Source organism: Pseudophryne corroboree, chromosome 5, assembly GCF_028390025.1.
Source record: "Pseudophryne corroboree isolate aPseCor3 chromosome 5, aPseCor3.hap2, whole genome shotgun sequence".
Lineage (NCBI taxonomy): Eukaryota > Metazoa > Chordata > Amphibia > Anura > Myobatrachidae > Pseudophryne > Pseudophryne corroboree.
Genome location: NC_086448.1, coordinates 458,317,387 through 458,338,250, shown reverse-complemented (window position 1 = coordinate 458,338,250; position 20,864 = coordinate 458,317,387). Strand labels below are relative to the sequence as shown.

The window sequence follows — 20,864 nt, the reverse complement described above, 5'->3', positions numbered from 1 at the left end:
CACCGGTGGCACAAAAGGGGGCTGAATACGCAGCACTCCCTTCACAAACGTCTGAACTTCAGGTAGAGAAGCCAGCTCTTTTTGAAAGAAAAATGGATAGGGCCGAAATCTGGACCTTAATGGAACCCAATTTTAGGCCCAAAGTCACTCCTGACTGTAGGAAGTGAAGGAAACGGCCCAGCTGGAATTCCTCCGTAGGGGCATTCCTGGCCTCACACCAAGCAACATATTTTCGCCATATACGGTGATAATGTTGAGCTGTCACGTCCTTCCTAGCCTTTATCAGCGTAGGAATGACCTCATCTGGAATGCCTTTTTCCGCTAGGATCCGACGTTCAACCGCCATGCCGTCAAACGCAGCCGCGGTAATTCTTGGAACAGACAGGGCCCTTGTTGCAAAGAGTCCTGTCTTAGAGGAAGAGGCCACGGGTCCTCTGTGAGCATTTCTTGCAGATCTGGATACCAAGTCCTTCTTGGCCAATCCGGAACAATGAGTATTGTTCTCACTCCTCTTATTCTTATGGGTATGAGAGGAAGAGGAGAAAATACATAGACCGACTGGAACACCCATGGTGTCACCAGTGCGTCCAGAGCTATCGCCTGAGGGTCTCATGACCTGGCGCAATACCTCTGTAGCTTTTTGTTGAGGCGGGATGCCATCATGTCCACCTGTGGCAGTTCCCACCGACTTGCAATCTGCGTGAAGACTTCTTGATGAAGTCCCCACTCTCCCGGGTGGAGGTCGTGCCTGCTGAGGAAGTCTGCTTCCCAGTTGTCCACTCCCGGGATGAACACTGCTGACAGTGCGCTTACGTGGTTCTCCGTCCAGCGAAGAATTCTGGTGGCTTCTGACTGAATCAGAACCGGTTGGTCGCGAAGCAGGGTCTCCGCTTGACGTAGGGCGTTTTATACGGCCCTTAGTTCCAGGATGTTGATGTGAAGGCAAGTCTCCTGACTTGACCACAGACCTTGGAAATTTCTTCCCTGTGTGACTGCTCCCCACCCTCGGAGGCTTGCATCCGTGGTCACCAGGACCCAGTCCTGAATGCCTAATCTGCGGCCCTCGAGAAGGTGAGCACTCTGCAGCCACCACAGGAGAGACACCCTGGCCCTGGGGGATAGGGTGATTAACCGATGCATCTGAAGATGTGATCCGGACCACTTGTCCAGTAAGTCCCATTGAAAGGTCCTCGCATGGAACCTGCCGAAGGGAATGGCCTCGTATGATGCCACCATCCTTCCCAGGATTCGAGTGCAGTGATGCACTGACACCTGTTTTGGTTTTAATAGGTTCCTGACCAGTGTCATGAGCTCCTGAGCTCTCTCTATCGGGAGACAAACCCTTTTCTGGTCTGTGTCTAGAATCATGCCTAGGAAAGGCAGATGAGCCGTAGGAACCAACTGCGACTTTGAAATATTTAGAATCCAGCCGTGTTGCCGTTACACTTCCAGAGAAAGTGATACGCTGTTCAGCAACTGCTCGCTTGATCTCGCTTTTATGAGATCGTCTAAGTACGGGATAATTGGGACACCTTGCTTCCGCAGGAGCACCATCATTTCCGCCATTACCTTGGCGAAGATTCTCGGGGCCGTGGAGAGACCAAACGGCAACGTCTGAAATTGGTAATGACAATCCTGTACCGCAAATCTGAGGTACGCCTGATGAGGTGGATAAATGGGGACATGAAGGTATGCATCCTTTATGTTCAGAGACACCATAAAATCTCCCCCTTTCAGGCTTGCGATGACCGCTCTTAGCGATTCCATTTTGAACTTGAACCTTTTCAGGTATATGGAAATATAAAAGTGTGAGAGTTCTGGCGCAAAAGCTAGCTGCCCAATCCTACCTTCCTGTGATCTGCCCAAATCCAGATCACAAAGGGTTAACAAGTGAAAAAAAATATGGCGGGTGGGAGGAAGATCAAAGGCGCTGCTGTACACGTAACGAATATAAATAAAGAAAAAATTGTAGGATATACTTGCAAAGAACTGGGTGGTTCCTCGTTAATCTTTTTCTACAGATCCAATGATTACCAGATGTTTACATGCAAAAAAACAAAAATGGACAACAAATGTATAGTAATGTCTATAATGAGTTCAATTTTTGGTGTGTTCTCCTCTGAAATAGAGCCCTGGTAATGTGGAGGTTACTCTTGATAGGAGATAAGGAAAGTTTCTCACCACCGCTTCACAAACATAGGTACACGTACCAAAACTCACATAGAGTTAAATATCACCATACATATAAGGGTATCTTTTTTTACTTCTAATTATAACGCATGGAATAAGATCCGTACAACGAAAACGTACCACACTCACGTTTTCAACAGGTGGTATTCCACACGTAACAGTTTCTTTGAATAGATGAGTGACTCTTCTCTTCCAAAAAGATTCAATTTATTGTAGCGTGATAACATTTAAAAAATAATATAAATAAAATCTCCTTAATCCATTACAAAAAAATCCAGGATAGAGCAAAATGTGGGTCAGAATGGAAATATGACAAAACACAAGTGAATTCCGGACTTACACTTGTGAACACAAATGCTGCATATTACCTTGGATTGATGTGGATGTGGGAGAATTAAAAAGCACTGTCTGAAAACGTGAGAAACTTTCCTTATCTCCTATCAAGAGTAACCTCCACATTACCAGGGCTCTATTTCAAAGGAGAACACACCAAAAATTGAACTCATTATAGACATTACTATACATTTGTTGTCCATTTTTGTTTTTTTGCATGTAAACATCTGGTAATCATTGGATCTGTAGAAAAAGATTAACGAGGAACCACCCAGTTCTTTGCAAGTATATCCTACAATTTTTTCTTTATTTATATTCGTTACGTGTACAGCAGCGCCTTTGATCTTCCTCCCACCCGCCATATTTTTTTTCACTTTTCAGGTATATGTTCAGGGATTTTAAATTCAATATGGGTCTGACCGAACCGTCCGGTTTCGGGACTACAAACATGGTCGAATAATAATCCCTTCCCTGTTGAAGGAGGGGAACCTTGACCATCACCTGTTGAAGATACAATTTGTGAATTGCAGTTAACACTATTTCCCTCTCGTGGGGGGAAGCCGGCAGGGCCGTCGGTGAGGGGGCATCTCCTCAAAGTCCAGCTTGTATCCCTGAGACACAATATCTATTGCCCAGGGATCCAACAGGGAGTGAACCCACTTGTGGCTGAAATTACGAAGACGTGCCCCCACCGGGCCTAGCTCCGCCTGTGGAGCCCCAGCGACATGCGGTGGATTTTGTAGAGGCCGGGGAGGACTTCTGTTCCTGGGAACTAGCTGTGTTGTGCAGCTTCTTTCCTCTGCCCCTGCCTCTGGCAAGAAAGGACGCACCTCGGACTTTCTTGTTTCTTTGTGATCGAAAGGCTGCATTTGATAATGTCGTGCTTTCCTAGGCTGTGCAGGAATATAAGACAAAAGATCATAATTACCAGCTATAGCTGTGGAGGCCAGGTCAGAGATCCCTTCTCCACACAATCCTCAGCCTTCCATATGCCTCTTAAGTCGGCATCACCTGTCCATTGCATATTCCACAGGACACGTCAAGCAGAAATCGACATAGCGTGGACTCTAGAACCCAGTAGACTAATGTCTATTTGGGCATGTTTTATATATATATATATCTTAAGACAGCATCTTTAATATATATATATCTATATATATCTATATATATATATATATATATATATATATATACATAATAGAGTCTCAATCTCTGCTGATAAGGTACCTGTCCACGCTGCTACAGCGCTATAAACCCATGCCGACACAATCGCCGGTCTGAGTAGTTTACCATAATGTGCACGCTATCTGCAGGATCCCTGAGGATAGCTGTTAAGTCAGGGCTACCTTTTGGGCAAACGTGACACCCTAGGGGAAGATTCCCATTGTATCCTGGCCCTAGTAGGGAAAGGATACTCCCTGAGAATTCTTTGTGGGAAACTGCAGTCTCTTGTCTGGAGATTCCCGCTTTTTTTCATCATGGGAGGAGGGAAATTTACCTCAGATTTCTTCCCCTTAAACATGTGTACCCTTGTGTCAGGGACAGATGAGTCATCAGTGATATGCAAATAATTTTTTATTACAATAATCATATATTGAATACTTTCCTGCCATTTTGGCTGTAACTTTGCATTATCGTAGTCGACACTGGAGTCAGACTCCGTGTCGATATCAGTGTCTATTATTTTGGATAGTGAGCATTGAGATACTCTGAAGGTCTCTGCGACATAGGGACAGACATGGGTAGATTCCCTGTCTGTTCTCTAATCTTTTGTGCAATAAATTCACCTTAGCACTTAATTACACATATCCAAACAGGTGTCGGCGTTGTCGACGGAGACACCCCTCACACACACATTTGCTCCATCTCCTCCTTAGGGGAGCCTTTTACCTCAGACATGTCGACACACACGTACCGACACACCACACACTCAGGGAATGCTCATCTGAAGACAATTCCCCCACAAGGCCCTTTGGAGAGACAGAGAGAGAGTATGCCAGCACACACCCCTTCGCTATTAACCCAGGAATAACACAGTAACTTAATGTTAACCCAGTAGCTGCTGTTTATATTGATTTTTGCGCCTAATTATGTGCCCCCCCTCTCTTTTTACCCTCTTCTACCGTGTATCTGCAGGGGAGAGGCTGGGGAGCTTCCTCTCAGCGGTGCTGTGGAGAAAAAACATGGCGCTGGTGAGTGCCGAGGAAGAAGCCCCGCCCCCTCGACGGCGGGCTTCTGTCCCGCTTCAATGTACAATTTTTGGCGGGGGCTCATACATATATACAGTGCCCAACTGTATATATGCTAAACTTTTGCCAAAGAGGTCCCAATTCCTGCCCAGGGCGCCCCCCCCCCCCCCTGCACCCTTACAGTGACCGGAGTATGTGAGGTGTGTGTGGGAGCAATGGCGCACAGCTGCAGTGCTGTGCGCTACATCAGTGAAGACTGGAGTCTTCTGCCACCGATTTCGAAGTCTTCTTGCTTCTTATGCTCACCCGGCTTCTGTCTTCCGGCTCTGCGAGGGGGACGGCGGCGCGGCTCTGGGATCGGACGACGAGGGTGAGATCCTGTGTACGATCCCTCTGGAGCTAATGGTGTCCAGTAGCCTAAGAAGCAGGACCTATCTTCAGAGAGTAGGGCTGCTTCTCTCCCCTCTGTCCCACGATGCAGGGAGTCTGTTGCCAGCAGAGCTCCCTGAAAATAAAAAACCTAACAAAATACTTTCTTACAGCAAGCTCAGGAGAGCTCACTGAACAGCATCCAGCTCGTCCGGGCACAGATTCAAACTGAGGTCAGGAGGAGGGACATAGAGGGAGGAGCCAGAGCACACCAGAATCTAAATTCTTTCTTAAAGTGCCCATGTCTCCTGCGGAGCCCGTCTATTCCCCATGGTCCTTACGGAGTCCCCAGCATCCACTAGGACGTTAGAGAAATGAAATTTTCTGAGGTGTGGCCGCATTTTGTGTATGCACCAAGCTTCGAATGCGATACATTCTGGATCTTTGATCCGGTAGCAAACACCATCTGTAGATGACGTTACTTAATAGAAGCCTATGGGCTACTTATCATGATGTGCACTGAGAGGGATTCCTCCCAGTGTCCCATGTCAGCCAACGCATTTGCAGATATGATAAATGGGCCATAAACCAGGAAGACCTATCATCGCAAAGGACAGATCTTAGCGGGATGTTATTTTAATTAGGCTGCTAGCATACAGCATTAGTAAACGCTGTTATGTTTGCAATCAGTGGCATGATGCATCGCATTTTGCATCCCGCCAATTATAAGCAATGTGAACACCCGATTATCTGGGGTAAAGGAGGGGAGAGGTTGTCTGGATAATCAAAATCACGTTTAATCAGTAACATACATGTAGAATACTTAATCTATTACATTTAGCAGTTAATGTGGACTTTGTTCACTCTGTGGGCCAAATCAGAAAGTCGAAAAAAAAGTATGTACGAATAAGTGTCGAAAATTAACATATGCAGGCTACAAAATTCCCCACATACTGTATCAATCGATCGGCATCTGTGGGAAGTACTGGCAAAACAAGTCCAAGCCCTGGATGCCCCACCTAGCAACTTACAGGACTAAAAAGACCTACAGCGAACGTCTTGGTGCCAGATACCAAAGAACAACTTTAGAGGTCTTGTGGAGTCAATGCCTCGACGGGTCAGAGCTGCTTAACGGCATGAGGGGGACCTACACTGTTATTAGGCAGGTGGTTTTAATGTTATGGCTGACAAGTGATCATACATACAAAATGTCTCTATAAAAATATACCATATGTGATTTTCCCCTTCTCGTCCTCATTTATCGCTCTAAAAAGGTCTGTTACATTCAGTTCTGGTACTCCCAGTGCAGTCTTCAAAATCACTGTCAAGTCCTCTTCTACTATCGTTTTATCATTTTCTGACTGATACATCTATAAACAGCAAAAAAATTGTCAATATCACCATTACTCTTCAAAGCAATCTGGTAAATAAATATAAAACTTAGATAATTTGTTATATTTTGGCTTTATCTTATGCCGGGTAGACACTGGATGATATATCATCTGTTTTATCGAACAGATGATATATCGTTTGCTGATGTACATACGATATGTCGGTGAATTACATCACTCACAGACATATTGCAACTGCCCTGCAGCACAGCTAATGTCGGATATATCTGCAGATATAGCGGCACACCTGGCTGCATGTACGGGCGACCCGCCGAACGCCAGTACACTTGCTGCATGGACCGCCGGTGACTGACATCTCAACTGGGCAGGCAAATTCAAATGCCCACCCAGTTGTGATGTTAATGTAGACACACTGAGCAGCCTATCGGTAGGTGTGTATGCTTACCAGAATCGGACGCTCAGTCGATGGATACGGCAGTCTGCAAACTGGTCGGGTAAGTGAGTACCCAGCCTTAGGAACAGTGTAAACAGCATGTATGTGTGACACAGAAAAGCATTGTCCTTCTATAAATAGAATACTAGGGCTGGGATGTAACGAAGTCAGAGTTCGGCGGTTGTGCGGGATGCCGGCCAAACTTGGATGTTTTTTTTAAAGGGGCAATCATGTACAAGGCATGGTTTAGCCTTGTACATGATTGCCCCTTTAAAAAAACATCAGTTAGGCTGGCATCCCACAGGTCGCCGACTTCGTTACATCCAGGCCTAGATCACAGATCTGGTGGACTTGATTGCTTCATTATGGTCTTTGGTCACTGCAATATAATTAACTGTAAACTGTACTTCACAATCTACTAAATTATCTGAATACCATATACATTTAGCACAATCATAAATGGTTTGTTCCAGACAAAAAAAAATACTATCATTCAGGCAACCATTACAGCACTGCACGGACAAATTTAATCTAAAAACGTGTTACAAATTATAAATACCAACTGAAAATTGACCATTGGCTTCAATAAACACTGGAAAACAGACAATTTCCAGATTTTGAGAGCAAATGGTTAATGGTCATTTGCTCCCACACATTACCAGATTTTCGTTTCAACCATCCAGATTGGACAAATAATCTTATAGTGTACCCAATTTAACCCTCCCCCTAGAGCAGGCATTCCCAACCACGGTCCTCAAGGCACACCAACAGTGCAGGTTTTAGCGATATCCAGGCTTCAGCACAGATGGTTAAATCAAAATAGCTCAGCTACTAATTAAGTCACCTGTGCTGAAGGCTGGATATCACTAAAACCTGAACTGTTAGTGTGCCTTGAGGACCGTGGTTGGGAATGCCTGGCCAAGATCCTACCCTAACCCCAATACTTAACATCGGGAGTTTGAAAGTTGTGATTCTGGTGCCAGGATTCTGACCGTCAGCATACCAAGCACCGGGATATTGACTACATTCCACTGAGCAGTACTGAACTTTGCCAGTTACTAACAAATTATATCAACACTAGCAGGCAATGCATATTCAATTCTGTGGCTAATTACCACGCTGGCCTGATCCACTTAGTGGGGATTCATCCAAGGGTGTACTTTTCCTCACAGCTCCTGAAGCTGCGAGGAAAAGCAACAATCGGGAGTTCATGTGCAGGGAGCACTCAATGATTCTGCAGTTTATGCGGAATCAGTGAGTTCCTGTATAGTAAGTGCAGATTTTAGGTGTGGGGAAAAAGGCTATTGAAGTAAATAGCCTTCACCAGTGCCCCACGGTAATTAGCCACGGTAATTGAATATGCCCGTAAAGGGGGGTACTCACGGGAGAGATGTGTGCTGAGCGATCTTAACACAGACCGCTCAGCACACATCTCTCACCCCGCTCAGCACAGCGCGATGTGCTGAGCGAGGGGGAAAGCCGACGGGGGGCCGCTCGCTTCACACAACGGTGAAGTGAGCGACCCGCTAGATTGAGCCTGCATGCAGCTCAATCTAGCACCGGCGATAGCGATGCGCGGGGCCGCGCATCGTTATCGCTGGAGGGCATACACACGGCAGATCCGTGCTTAAAATCTAAGCAATCTAGCAAGATTGCTTAGATTTTAAGCACGGATCTCTCCGTGTGTACCCCCCTAAAGAGTGTGACGTTAATCTTGTTATGGACTACTTTTAAAAGAAGAATGCATAAATTCTGTGACATTCTAATCATATTATCACAGATTATGGTATGTGGTTATTAGGTCAACCACACTAAGGTCAATAGTCCGACCACTAGTGGTCGACATGGTTAAAAGGTAGACATTGACAAAAGGTCGACATGGCATTGGTCGACACTGGGAAAGGACGACATGGTTTTTTTTTTTTTATACTAAAAATGTTTAAACTATTTTACCTTTTTCATACTTAACAATCCACGTAGACTACAACTGGGGATAGTAACCTGTGCAGAGCGCAGCGAATCACCTTGCTTGAAGCATGGCGAGCCATGCGAGGGGACGCTGTGCACTAATTGTGGTTCCCAGTCATTTTACGGAGTAAACACCACCAAAAAAAGTAAAAAAAACTGTCTACCTTTTCCTGTATCAGCCTTTTTCATGTTGACCTATTGTCTATGTCAACCTTTTTCCTGAGTCGCCCTAGTGCATGTCAGCCTTTTGGGGTTCACCTAATAATCCACACCCAGAGTTTATAGATTGAAATAATGAACACTAAATGATTTTAATGTGTTCTGTATTGTAACACCAATGAAGTATTCATCAATAGTGCAAATTGTACTTTTTCATCCCTTGTTCTTGAAAATGTAATATGTTACTCTGGTTTACCGCTCTTGGCACTTTCTTAACATGGGATAAGACTTGAAACAATTAGCCCGTATCGAAGACCATTCATATTGGAAAGTAGCATAACCACAATGTAAATAACAAGATATACTACAGTACTTGCATTTAAAATAAGCTCAATTAGACCTAGAAAAATGGAGAACCTGCCACTTGCCTTAAAAGCCAGCTGAATGGTTTCCAAAGTCTTGGAAGGCCTACACACAACAGACAAAGCAATGACATATTCCCGTAAGTCAATGGCACCCGTTTCATTCTGTAAGAGCAAAGAGTAAAGCGAGAATGCATTTTTTTCAGTGTTGCAGTATAATAAGCAGTACCATAAATAGATGTTGGTGAATGTATTTAAGATCTTGTCATGTTCAGCCTATTTCTAGAAATGCTATTTACTTTAGACAAGTTATAATAATGCTCCCTTACCATACCTACTTTTAGGTCTGACATTTCACTAACAGTGGCAAGGCTACAACAAAACATACTGCAGTGAAAATAAGGGACAAAATGATTGCAATATTTTTGCTAAACATTTAAAACTACAAATCAAATATTTTGCAACTATTACAAAAAAAATACCAAAACTACTGATAGAATGAAACAGATGATCATGTACAAAATAATATATAGAAAGCCTTTTAAAAAACAAGCATACATTATATTATTCTGCGTATTAAATGGCAAAAACATTTATTTCATTCTAGTGAATAATACATGTATCAGCTACAACTGTATATTTTATATCCAAGGTAAAATAATTTAGTGTAGCATGAAGTACATGACTAATGAATGTAAGCGCTCAGGAGCAGGGTCCTCTTCCTTGTGCTTTGCTTCCCTTACTTACACTATCATCTACTCCATACTGCCTACAACGTCACCTAACCCTTGGTTTCTGCCACCTTGCTGCTTATTTGAGTTTTATGACCATTGATGCAGACATGTTTATAAACTTGTCTTGTACTGGTGGTATGCAAGTACAGTAGCTGCGATAACACGGTTTTGCAATAAATTATTGCAAATGTGATAATTCGGTATACTATTAGCGCCGACAAGTTATTGTTGATTTCTCTTCACCAACTCGGAGCAGGTGAAAAATAGTGCAAAATCCTTATTTTAAAAGGTAAAAATGTTGGGATTTGGTTCAGAAACCCTGGGACAACCCCCCTAATGACTAATTAGGCACTTTGAAGTTTTTAATTATTTTTAATTGGCCAATAATGACATGTAATTTTTTGGGTCAAAAAATACAAAGAGCTGGAAATTGGGGTACAAGCTGTGGGACAGGTATACTGGGGTGCTTTACGAGTGGGACGAGAGTTATTAGACTTGCAGGTGGGAGTAATAGGTCCGTTTTTTAAAGTCCCTTAAAATGACCCACATATATACTTAGACGTATTTTTATGTGCCCCAAATTTAATGAGAGCACTTATTTTGCTGGGAAAAAAAATCGATCATTTTTTTTTTTTAAATGCACATAACAGTCATCTGACCCAATATAATGACACCAAATTGTTTTATTATAACTACTAATAAACTTCTATAATGTTTTCCTATAGAGGTTTGTCATTTTGGGAGGTACAGGCAGATTTCCCCACTTTCTCCTATACTTAGCTCAGCTTTTACCGGCTAGCAGTATCACGCGAATCCCTTTATCGCTATTTTGGAATAGGATAGGTGCGATAATAAGAATTTACTTACCGATAATTCTATTTCTCGTAGTCCGTAGTGGATGCTGGGAACTCCGTAAGGACCATGGGGAATAGCGGCTCCGCAGGAGACTGGGCACAAAAAGAAAGCTTTAGGACTACCTGGTGTGCACTGGCTCCTCCCCCTATGACCCTCCTCCAAGCCTCAGTTAGGATACTGTGCCCGGACGAGCGTACACAATAAGGAAGGATTTTTGAATCCCGGGTAAGACTCATACCAGCCACACCAATCACACCGTACAACTTGTGATACAAAACCCAGTTAATAGCATGATAACAGAGGAGCCTCTGAATAGATGGCTCACAACAAGAACCCGATTAGTTAACAATAACTATGTACAAGTATTGCAGACAATCCGCACTTGGGATGGGCGCCCAGCATCCACTACGGACTACGAGAAATAGAATTATCGGTAAGTAAATTCTTATTTTCTCTGACGTCCTAGTGGATGCTGGGAACTCCGTAAGGACCATGGGGATTATACCAAAGCTCCCAAACGGGCGGGAGAGTGCGGATGACTCTGCAGCACCGAATGAGAAAACTCAAGGTCCTCCTCAGCCAGAGTGTCAAATTTGTAAAATATTACAAAGGTATTTGACCCTGACCAAGTAGCAGCTCGGCAAAGTTGTAAAGCCGAGACCCCTCGGGCAGCCGCCCAGGATGAGCCCACCTTCCTTGTGGAATGGGCTTTTACAGATTTTGGCTGTGGCAGGCCTGCCACAGAATGCACAAGCTGAATTGTATTACAAATCCAGCGAGCAATAGTCTGCTTAGAAGCAGGAGCACCCAGCTTGTTGGGTGCGTACAGGATAAACAGCGAGTCAGATTTTCTGACTCCAGCCGTCCTGGAAATATATATTTTCAGGGCCCTGACAACGTCTAGCAACTTGGAGTCCTCCAAGTCCCTAGTAGCCGCAGGCACCACAATAGGCTGGTTCAGGTGAAAACGCTGACACCACCTTAGGGAGAAACTGAGGACGAGTCCTCAATTCCGCCCTGTCCGAATGGAAAATCAGATAAGGGCTTTTACAGGATAAAGCCGCCAATTCCGACACGCGCCTGGCCGAAGCCAGGGCCAACAGCATGACCACTTTCCACGTGAGATATTTTAAATCCACAGATTTAAGTGGTTCAAACCAATGTGATTTTAGGAACCCCAAAACTACATTGAGATCCCAAGGTGCCACTGGAGGCACAAAAGGAGGCTGTATATGCAGCACCCCCTTGACAAACGTCTGAACTTCAGGAACTGAAGCCAGTTCTTTCTGGAAGAAAATCGACAGGGCCGAAATCTGAACCTTAATGGATCCCAATTTGAGGCCCATAGACACTCCTGTTTGTAGGAAATGCAGGAATCGACCCAGTTGAAATTCCTCTGTCGGGGCCATCCTGGCCTCGCACCACGCAACATATTTTCGCCAAATGCGGTGATAATGCTTTGCGGTTACATCCTTTCTGGCTTTTATCAAAGTAGGGATGACTTCTTCTGGAATGCCTTTTTCCTTCAGGATCCGGCGTTCAACCGCCATGCCGTCAAACGCAGCCACGGTAAGTCTTGGAACAGACAGGGTCCCTGCTGGAGCAGGTCCCTTCTTAGAGGTAGAGGCCACGGGTCCTCTGTGAGCATCTCTTGAAGTTCCGGGTACCAAGTCCTTCTTGGCCAATCCGGAGCCACGAGTATAGTTCTTACTCCTCTCCGTCTTATAATTCTCAGTACCTTGGGTATGAGCGGCAGAGGAGGGAACACATAAACCGACTGGTACACCCACGGCGTTACCAGGGCGTCCACAGCTATTGCCTGAGGGTCCCTTGACCTGGCGCAATAACTTTTTAGTTTTTTGTTGAGGCGGGACGCCATCATGTCCACCTTTGGTTTTTCCCAACGGCTTATAATCATGTGGAAAACCTCCGGGTGAAGTCCCCACTCTCCCGGGTGGAGGTCGTGGCTGCTGAGGAAGTCTGCTTCCCAGTTGTCCACTCCCGGAATAAACACTGCTGACAGTGCTATCACATGATTTTCCGCCCATCGGAGAATCCTTGCAGCTTCTGCCATTGCCCTCCTGCTTCTTGTGCCGCCCTGTCTGTTTACGTGGGCGACCGCCGTGATGTTGTCCGACTGGATCAACACCGGCTGGTCCTGAAGCAGAGGTCTCGCTTGGCTTAGGGCATTGTAAATGGCCCTTAGCTCCAGGATATTTATGTGAAGTGAGGTCTCCAGGTTTGACCACACGCCCTGGAAATTTCTTCCCTGTGTGACTGCTCCCCAGCCTCGAAGGCTGGCATCCGTGGTCACCAGGACCCAGTCCTGAATGCCGAATCTGCGGCCCTCTAAAAGATGGGCACTCTGCAACCACCACAGGAGAGACACCCTTGTCCTTGGTGACAGGGTTATCCTCTGATGCATCTGAAGATGCGATCCGGACCATTTGTCCAGCAGGTCCCACTGGAAAGTTCTTGCGTGGAATCTGCCGAATGGAATTGCTTCGTAAGAAGCCACCATTTTTCCCAGGACCCTTGTGCATTGATGCACCGATACTTGACCTGGTTTTAGGAGGTTTCTGACTAGATCGGATAACTCCCTGGCTTTCTCCTCCAGGAGAAATACCTTTTTTTCTGGACTGTTCCAGAATCATCCCTAGGAACAGAAGACGTGTCGTCGGGATCAGCTGCGATTTTGGAATATTGAGAATCCAACCGTGCTGTCGTAACACTTCTTGAGATAGTGCTACCCCGACTACCAACTGTTCCCTGGATCTCGCCCTTATCAGGAGATCGTCCAAGTACGGGATAATTAAAAACTCCCTTCCTTCGAAGGAGTATCATCATTTCGGCCATTACCTTGGTAAAGACCCGCGGTGCCGTGGACAATCCAAACGGCAGCGTTTGGAACTGATAGTGGCAGTTCTGTACCACAAACCTGAGGTACCCTTGGTGAGAAGGATAAATTGGGACATGCTGGTAAGCATCCTCGATGTCCAGAGACACCATATAATCCCCTTCCTCCAGGCTCGAGATAACCGCTCTGAGTGACTCCATCTTGAATTTGAACTTTTTTATGTAAGTGTTCAATGACTTTAGATTTAAAATGGGTCTCACCGAGCCGTCCGGCTTCGGTACCACAAACATTGTGGAATAATACCCCTTTCCTTGTTGCAGGAGGGGTACCTTGATTATCACCTGCTGGGAATACAGCTTGTGGATAGCTTCTAATACCGCCTCCCTGTCGGAAGGAGTCGTCGGTAAGGCAGACTTTAGGAAACGGCGAGGGGGGAGACGTCTCGAATTCCAATTTGTACCCCTGAGATACTACCTGAAGGATCCAGGGATCTACTTGTGAGCGAGCCCACTGTGTGCTGAAATTCTTGAGACGGGCCCCCACCGTACCTGAGTCCGCCTGTAGAGCCCCAGCGTCATGCTGAGGACTTGGCGGAAGCGGGGGAGGACTTCTGTTCCTGGGAACTTTCTTTTGCTGAGAGGCGACCTGGGGTAAAAACGTGGATTTCCCAGCAGTTACCGTGGAAACCAGGTACGACAGACCTACCCCAAATAACTCCTCCCCTTTATAAGGCAATACTTCCATATGACTTTTAGAATCGGCATCACCTGACCACTGCCGAGTCCATAACCCCCTTCTGGCGGAAATGGACATAGCACTTACTCTTGATGCCAGTCGGCAAATATCCCTCTGTGCATCACGCATGTTTAAAAATGCATCTTTTAAATGCTCTACAGTCAGTAATATACTGTCCCTATCCAGGGTATCAATATTGTCTGTCAGGGAGTCTGACCAAGCCACCCCAGCACTGCACATCCAGGCTGAGGCGATTGCTGGTCGTAGTATAACACCAGTGTGTGTGTATATACACTTCAGGATAGTCTCCTGCTTTCTGTCAGCAGGATCCTTAAGGGGGGCCGTATCCGGAGACGGTAGTGCCACCTGTTTGGACAAGCGTGTGAGCGCTTTATCTACCCTAGGGGGAGTTTCCCAACGCGCCCTATCCTCTGGCGGGAAAGGGTACATTGCCAATAACTTCCTAGGAATTATTTGTTTTTTATCAGGAGAAACCCACGCTTCATCACACACTTCATTTAATTCCTCAGATGCAGGAAAAACTACAGGTAGTTTTTTCTCACCAAACATAATACCCTTTTTAGTGGTACCTGTGGTATTATCAGAAATGTGTAAAACATTTTTCATTGCCTCAATCATGTAACGTGTGGCCCTACTGGAAGTTACATTTGTCTCCTCGTCGTCGACACTGGAGTCAGCATCCGTGTCGAAGTCTGTATCTGCCATCTGAGGTAGCGGGCGTTTTAGAGCCCCTGATGGCCCTTGAGACGCCTGGACAGGCACAAGCTGAGAAGCCGGCTGTCCCATGTCATCAAACTTCTTATGTAAAGAGTTGACACGTTCACGTAATTCCTTCCATAAGCCCATCCACTCAGGTGTCGACCCCCTAGGGGGTGACATCTCCACTACAGGCAATTGCTCCGCCTTCACATCATTTTCCTCTTCATACATGTCGACACAGCCGTACCGACACACAGCACACACACCGGGAATGCTCTGAAAGAGGACAGGACCCCACTAGCCCTTTGGGGAGACAGAGGGAGAGTATGCCAGCACACACCAGAGCGCTATATATACACAGGGATATCACTATATAGAGTGATTTCCCTTATAGCTGCTGTTATCTGTAATACTGCGCCTAATTAGTGCCCCCCCTCTCTTTGTTACCCTTTTCTGTAGTGCAGGACTGCAGGGGAGAGTCAGGGAGACGTCCTTCCAGCGGAGCTGTGAGGGAAAATGGCGCCAGAGTGCTGAGAGAGATAGCTCCGCCCCTTTTCGGCGGACTTTTCTCCCGCTTTTTTGTAAAATCTGGCAGGGGTTAATGTACAATCATATAGCCCTGGGGGCTATATGTGATGTATTTTTGCCAGCCAAGGTGTTAATATTGCTGCTCAGGGCGACCCCCCCCAGTGCCCTGCACCCATCAGTGACCGCAGTGTGAGGTGTGCATGAGGAGCAATGGCGCACAGCTGCAGTGCTGTGCGCTACCTTGATGAAGACTGATGTCTTCTGCCGCCGATTTTCCGGACCTCTTCTTGCTTCTGGCTCTGTAAGGGGGCCGGCGGCGCGGCTCTGGGACCGGACTCCGAGGCTGGGCCTGTGTTCGATCCCTCTGGAGCTAATGGTGTCCAGTAGCCTAAGAAGCCCAAGCTGGCTGCAAGCAGGCAGGTTCGCTTCTTCTCCCCTTAGTCCCTCGATGCAGTGAGCCTGTTGCCAGCAGGTCTCACTGAAAATAAAAAACCTAAAACTAACTTTTTTCTAAGATGCTCAGGAGAGCCCCCTAGATTGCACCCTGCTCGGTCGGGCACAAAAATCTAACTGAGGCTTGGAGGAGGGTCATAGGGGGAGGAGCCAGTGCACACCAGGTAGTCCTAAAGCTTTCTTTTTGTGCCCAGTCTCCTGCGGAGCCGCTATTCCCCATGGTCCTTACGGAGTTCCCAGCATCCACTAGGACGTCAGAGAAAAACAGGAACGTGCAGGCTAAGATAGCTGATTTTTTGGGAGATAGGTGCGATAACATTAGCTGATATTGCGTTAACGCAACTAAGTGGATACCACCCATTGGGGTATATGCAATTGCGGTCGAATTCCCGAAAATGTCGAAAAACGGGACATTTTCGCCAAAACTAATAATTCGACAATGCAATTCAGTACTTTTCGTCCAAAAAACGGACTTTCCAAATTCGACTTTTTGAAATTCGACATTTGTCAAATTCGACATTTCTGCAATGGTACAAATGCGGCAATTCGACAAAAGTATATTCAATTGAAGATTGTAAATTCGACAACAGTGTTTTTAGACAGTAAATTCGTCATTTTCAATCCGCCACACTTTGCTGGCGGAATGCAATAAAAAATTTTAAAAACATGTTTTTTTGTTTGTTTTTTATTGGTAATAGCATATCTATTTATATTAGAAGGGATTAGGTACATGGTTTGTCTATTTAGGAGGCACAAGTATTATTTATATATTTTTAAAAATATATATATATATTTTTTAAATGGAATGGGGTAAAAATCAGGAAAAAAAAATGCGTGGGGTCCCCCCTCCAAAGCATAACCAGCCTCGGGCTCTTCGAGCCGGTCCTGGTTCTAAAAATCCGGGGGAAAAACTGACAGGGGATCCCCCGTATTTTTAAAACCAGCACCGGGCTCTGTGCCTGGTGCTGGTGCAAAAAATACGGGGGACAAAAAGAGTAGGGGTCCCCCGTATTTTTGACACCAGCATCGGGCTCCACTAGCTGGACAGATAATGCCACAGCCGGGGGTCACTTTTATAAAGCGCCCTGCGGCCGTGGCATTAAATACGCAACTAGTCACCCCTGGCCGGGGTACCCTGGAGGAGTGGGGACCCCTTCAATCAAGGGGTCCCCCCCCTCCAGCCACCCAAGGGCCAGGGGTGATGCCCGAGGCTGTCCCCCCCATCCAAGGGCTGCGGATGGGGGGCTGATAGCCTTTTGAAAAATGAAAGAATATTGTTTTTTCCAGTAGTACTACAAGTCCCAGCAAGCCTCCCCCGCAAGCTGGTACTTGGAGAACCACAAGTACCAGCATGCGGGAGAAAAATGGGCCCGCTGGTACCTGTAGTTCTACTGGAAAAAAATACCCAAATAAAAACAGGACAGGAGAGTAAAACTTTATTTCACACCTGCCAACACACACATACTTACCTATGTTGACACTCCGACACTGGCCACGACCCCCTCGTCAGTGAAGAATCCGGGGTACCTGCAAAAAAAATTATACTCACCAAAAACCAGAGTCCGGATCTTTTTTTATAATCCACGTACTTGTCAAAAAAAAACCCGAACACCCGGACCAGGCAGACTGAAAGGGGTCCCATGTTTACACATGGGACACCTTTCCCCGAATGCAGAGACCCCCCGTGACTCCTGTCACAGAAAGGTCCCTTCAGCCAATCAGGAAGCGCCACTTCGTGGCACTCTCCTGATTGGATGTATGCGCGTCTGAGCTGGCAGACAGCGCATCGCACAGCTCCCTCCATTAGTTTCAATGATGGGAACTTTGCGGTCAGCGGTGGGGTTACCCGCGGTCAGCCGCTGACCGCGGGTGACCTCACCGCTGACCGCAAAGTTCCCACCATTGAAAGTAATGGAGGGGGCTGTGCAATGCGCGTCGGAGCTTAGACGCACAGAGCCAATCAGGTGAGTGCCACGAAGTGGCGCTTCCTGATTGGCTGAAGGGACCTTTCTGGGGGGTCTCTGCATTCGGGGAAAGGGGTCCCATGTGTAAACATGGGACCCCTTTCAGTCCGCCTGGTCCGGGTGTTCGTTTTTTTTTTTTTTTTGCCAAGTACGTGGATTATAATAAAAGACCAGGACACTGGATCAGGTGAGTATAGTTTTATTCACAGGTACCCCGGATCGTCGGCGACATTGGAGACGTGGCAGTCGGCGGATCAACATAGGTAAGTATGTATGTGTCGGCATGTATGAAATAAAGTTTTACTTTCACGGTGTCTGTGTCCTGTTTTTATTTGGGTATTTTTTTTTCAGTAGAACTACAGGTACCAGCGGGCCCGTTTTTCTCCCGCATGCTGGTACTTGTGGTTCTCCAAGTTCCAGCTTGCGGGGGAGGCTTGCTTGGACTTGTAGTACTACTGGAAAAAACAATATTCTTTCATTTTTCAAAAGGCTATCAGCCCCCCATCCGCAGCCCTTGGATGGGGGGGGGGGGGGGACAGCCTCGGGCTTCACCCCTGGCCCTTGGGTGGCTGGGGGGGGGACCCCTTGATTGAAGGGGTCCCCACTCCTCCAGGGTACCCCGGCCAGGGGTGACTAGTTGGATATTTAATGCCACGGCCGCAGGGCGCTGTATAAAAGTGACCCCCGGCTGTGGCATTATCTGTCCAGCTAGTGGAGCCCGGTGCTGGTGCAAAAAATACGGGGGACCCCTACTCTTTTTGTCCCCCGTATTTTTTGCACCAGGACCAGGCGCAGAGCCCGGTGCTGGTTGTTAAAATACGGGGGATCCCCTGTCATTTTTCCCCCCGTATTTTGGCAACCGGGACCGGCTCAAAGAGCCCGAGGGCTGGTTATGCTTAGGAGGGGGCACCCCACGCAATTTTTTTTCGGGTTTTTTCCCGGTTTTTTTCCAACATTTTTTAAAATCTAATCAAAATCCGTCAAATCGTCCGTTTTTCGACAGCGGGACTGTCGAATCCGTTTTTTATTGAATATGTAGAATTCCGGCACCCACCTGCCGGAATTCGACGGTCGAATTGTGTCGAATTAAAAAACGGGCGAAAAATTGCCACGATTCGCCGGCAATTGCATATACCCCATTGTCTTTTACAGTAAATCATTGCTTTCTTGTTTTGCCTATTTGCTTACTTACTTTTGTTAGGTGCTCGAAACCCTTGTGGCGTCATATAAATAAAGCATAATAACAACAACAATAATGACAATACATTTTGTGGTCTAAAGCAATATTCATGGGAATATAATGTATCAATTTGTTGGGAACTAATGACATCAATGAGGAAGGAGATGGACTGATTAGATCATATATATATTTTTATTTTTAAGGTAAATTAAAAAAGCTACCGCCATAAAATAGGATTTTAATTACCGTATATACTCGAGTATAAGTCGACCCGAATATAAGCCGAGATACCTAATTTTACCACAAAAAACTGGGAAAAATTACTGACTCGAGTATAAGCCTAGGGTGGGAAATGTACGGTGCCAGGGGTTTTCATGCTCAGGGTGTCATGCTCGTTGCCAGGGGTTTCATGCGGTAGGTGTTATGCTTGTTGCCAGGGGGTAATATTTGCTGCTAGGGTTGTGACCCCAGTGCCACATATGCCCCCAGTGACAGATATCCCCCCACAGTGCCAGATCAAAACATGCCCCCGTTGCTTTGCCCCCAGTAGTTATGCCCCTTCTTTGCCCCCAGTAGTTGTGCCCCCTCTTTCATTGCCCCCAGTAGTTATGCCCTCTCTTTCTTTGCCCCCAGTAGTTATGACCCCTCTTTCTTTGCCCCCATGAGTTGTGCTCCCTTTCATTGCCCCCAGTAGTTGTGCCCCCTTCTTTCTTTGCCCCCTGTTGCTGTGCCTCCGTCACCGCTTACAAACACACAAACACACACAAAAACAATACTTACCACTGCCCCGCTCCTGCTTCCCGACCGCTTCTTCTGCTGCTGCGCTGCTCCGCTCCGTCTGTCCGCCCGCTCCGTCTAGCCGCCGCTCCGTCCGGCCGCCCGCTCCCCGGCACCCGATCATCTCTATGGGACAGACGTCATGACGTCTCTCCCATAGCAACGCGCACAGACACTAGAGGTCAATAATGACCTCTAGTGTCTGTCCTGGAGCCGGCTGCAGCGGACGCCCACACAGCCCACGGTGTCTGCTGCAGCCATTGACTCGAGTATAAGCCGAGGGGGGCTTTTTCAGCATAGAAAAATGTGCTGAAAAAGTCGGCTTATACTCGAGTATATACGGTACCTACCAGTAAATCCTTTTCTCGTAGTCCGTAGAGGATGCTGGGGTCCACATGAGTACCATGGGGTATAGAAGGGTCCACTAGGAGCCATTGACACTTTAAGAGTTTAATAGTTTGGGCTGGCTCCTCCCTCTATGCCCCTCCTACCAGACTCAGGCTAGAAACTGTGCCCGAGGAGACGGACAACTTCGAGAGAAGGATTTTACACAAATAGTGGCGAGATTCACACCGGCTCACACATACAAGGCAAACCAAGCTTACCAGCTTGACAACTCAGCAATGGCTGAACACTATTACTTAACCAAGGAACAAAACAGTACTTAACCAAGAACCAAGTAGTACTGAACTAAGTAACCACTGCA

The 20,864-nt window shown here is 46.5% G+C and overlaps 1 protein-coding gene across 1 annotated transcript in view; it reads right to left on the bottom strand.

The window, feature by feature from the left end:
* LPCAT1 (lysophosphatidylcholine acyltransferase 1) overlaps nucleotides 1-20,864 on the bottom strand; it is a 275,186-nt gene that overhangs the window by 17,212 nt on the left and 237,110 nt on the right. The window contains exons 12-13 of the mRNA XM_063922939.1: nucleotides 9,422-9,520; nucleotides 6,310-6,451 (exon numbers count right to left, since the gene is read on the bottom strand). Coding sequence (XP_063779009.1) covers nucleotides 6,310-6,451; nucleotides 9,422-9,520 — 241 coding nt within the window. The remainder of the gene's footprint in view (nucleotides 1-6,309; nucleotides 6,452-9,421; nucleotides 9,521-20,864) is intronic.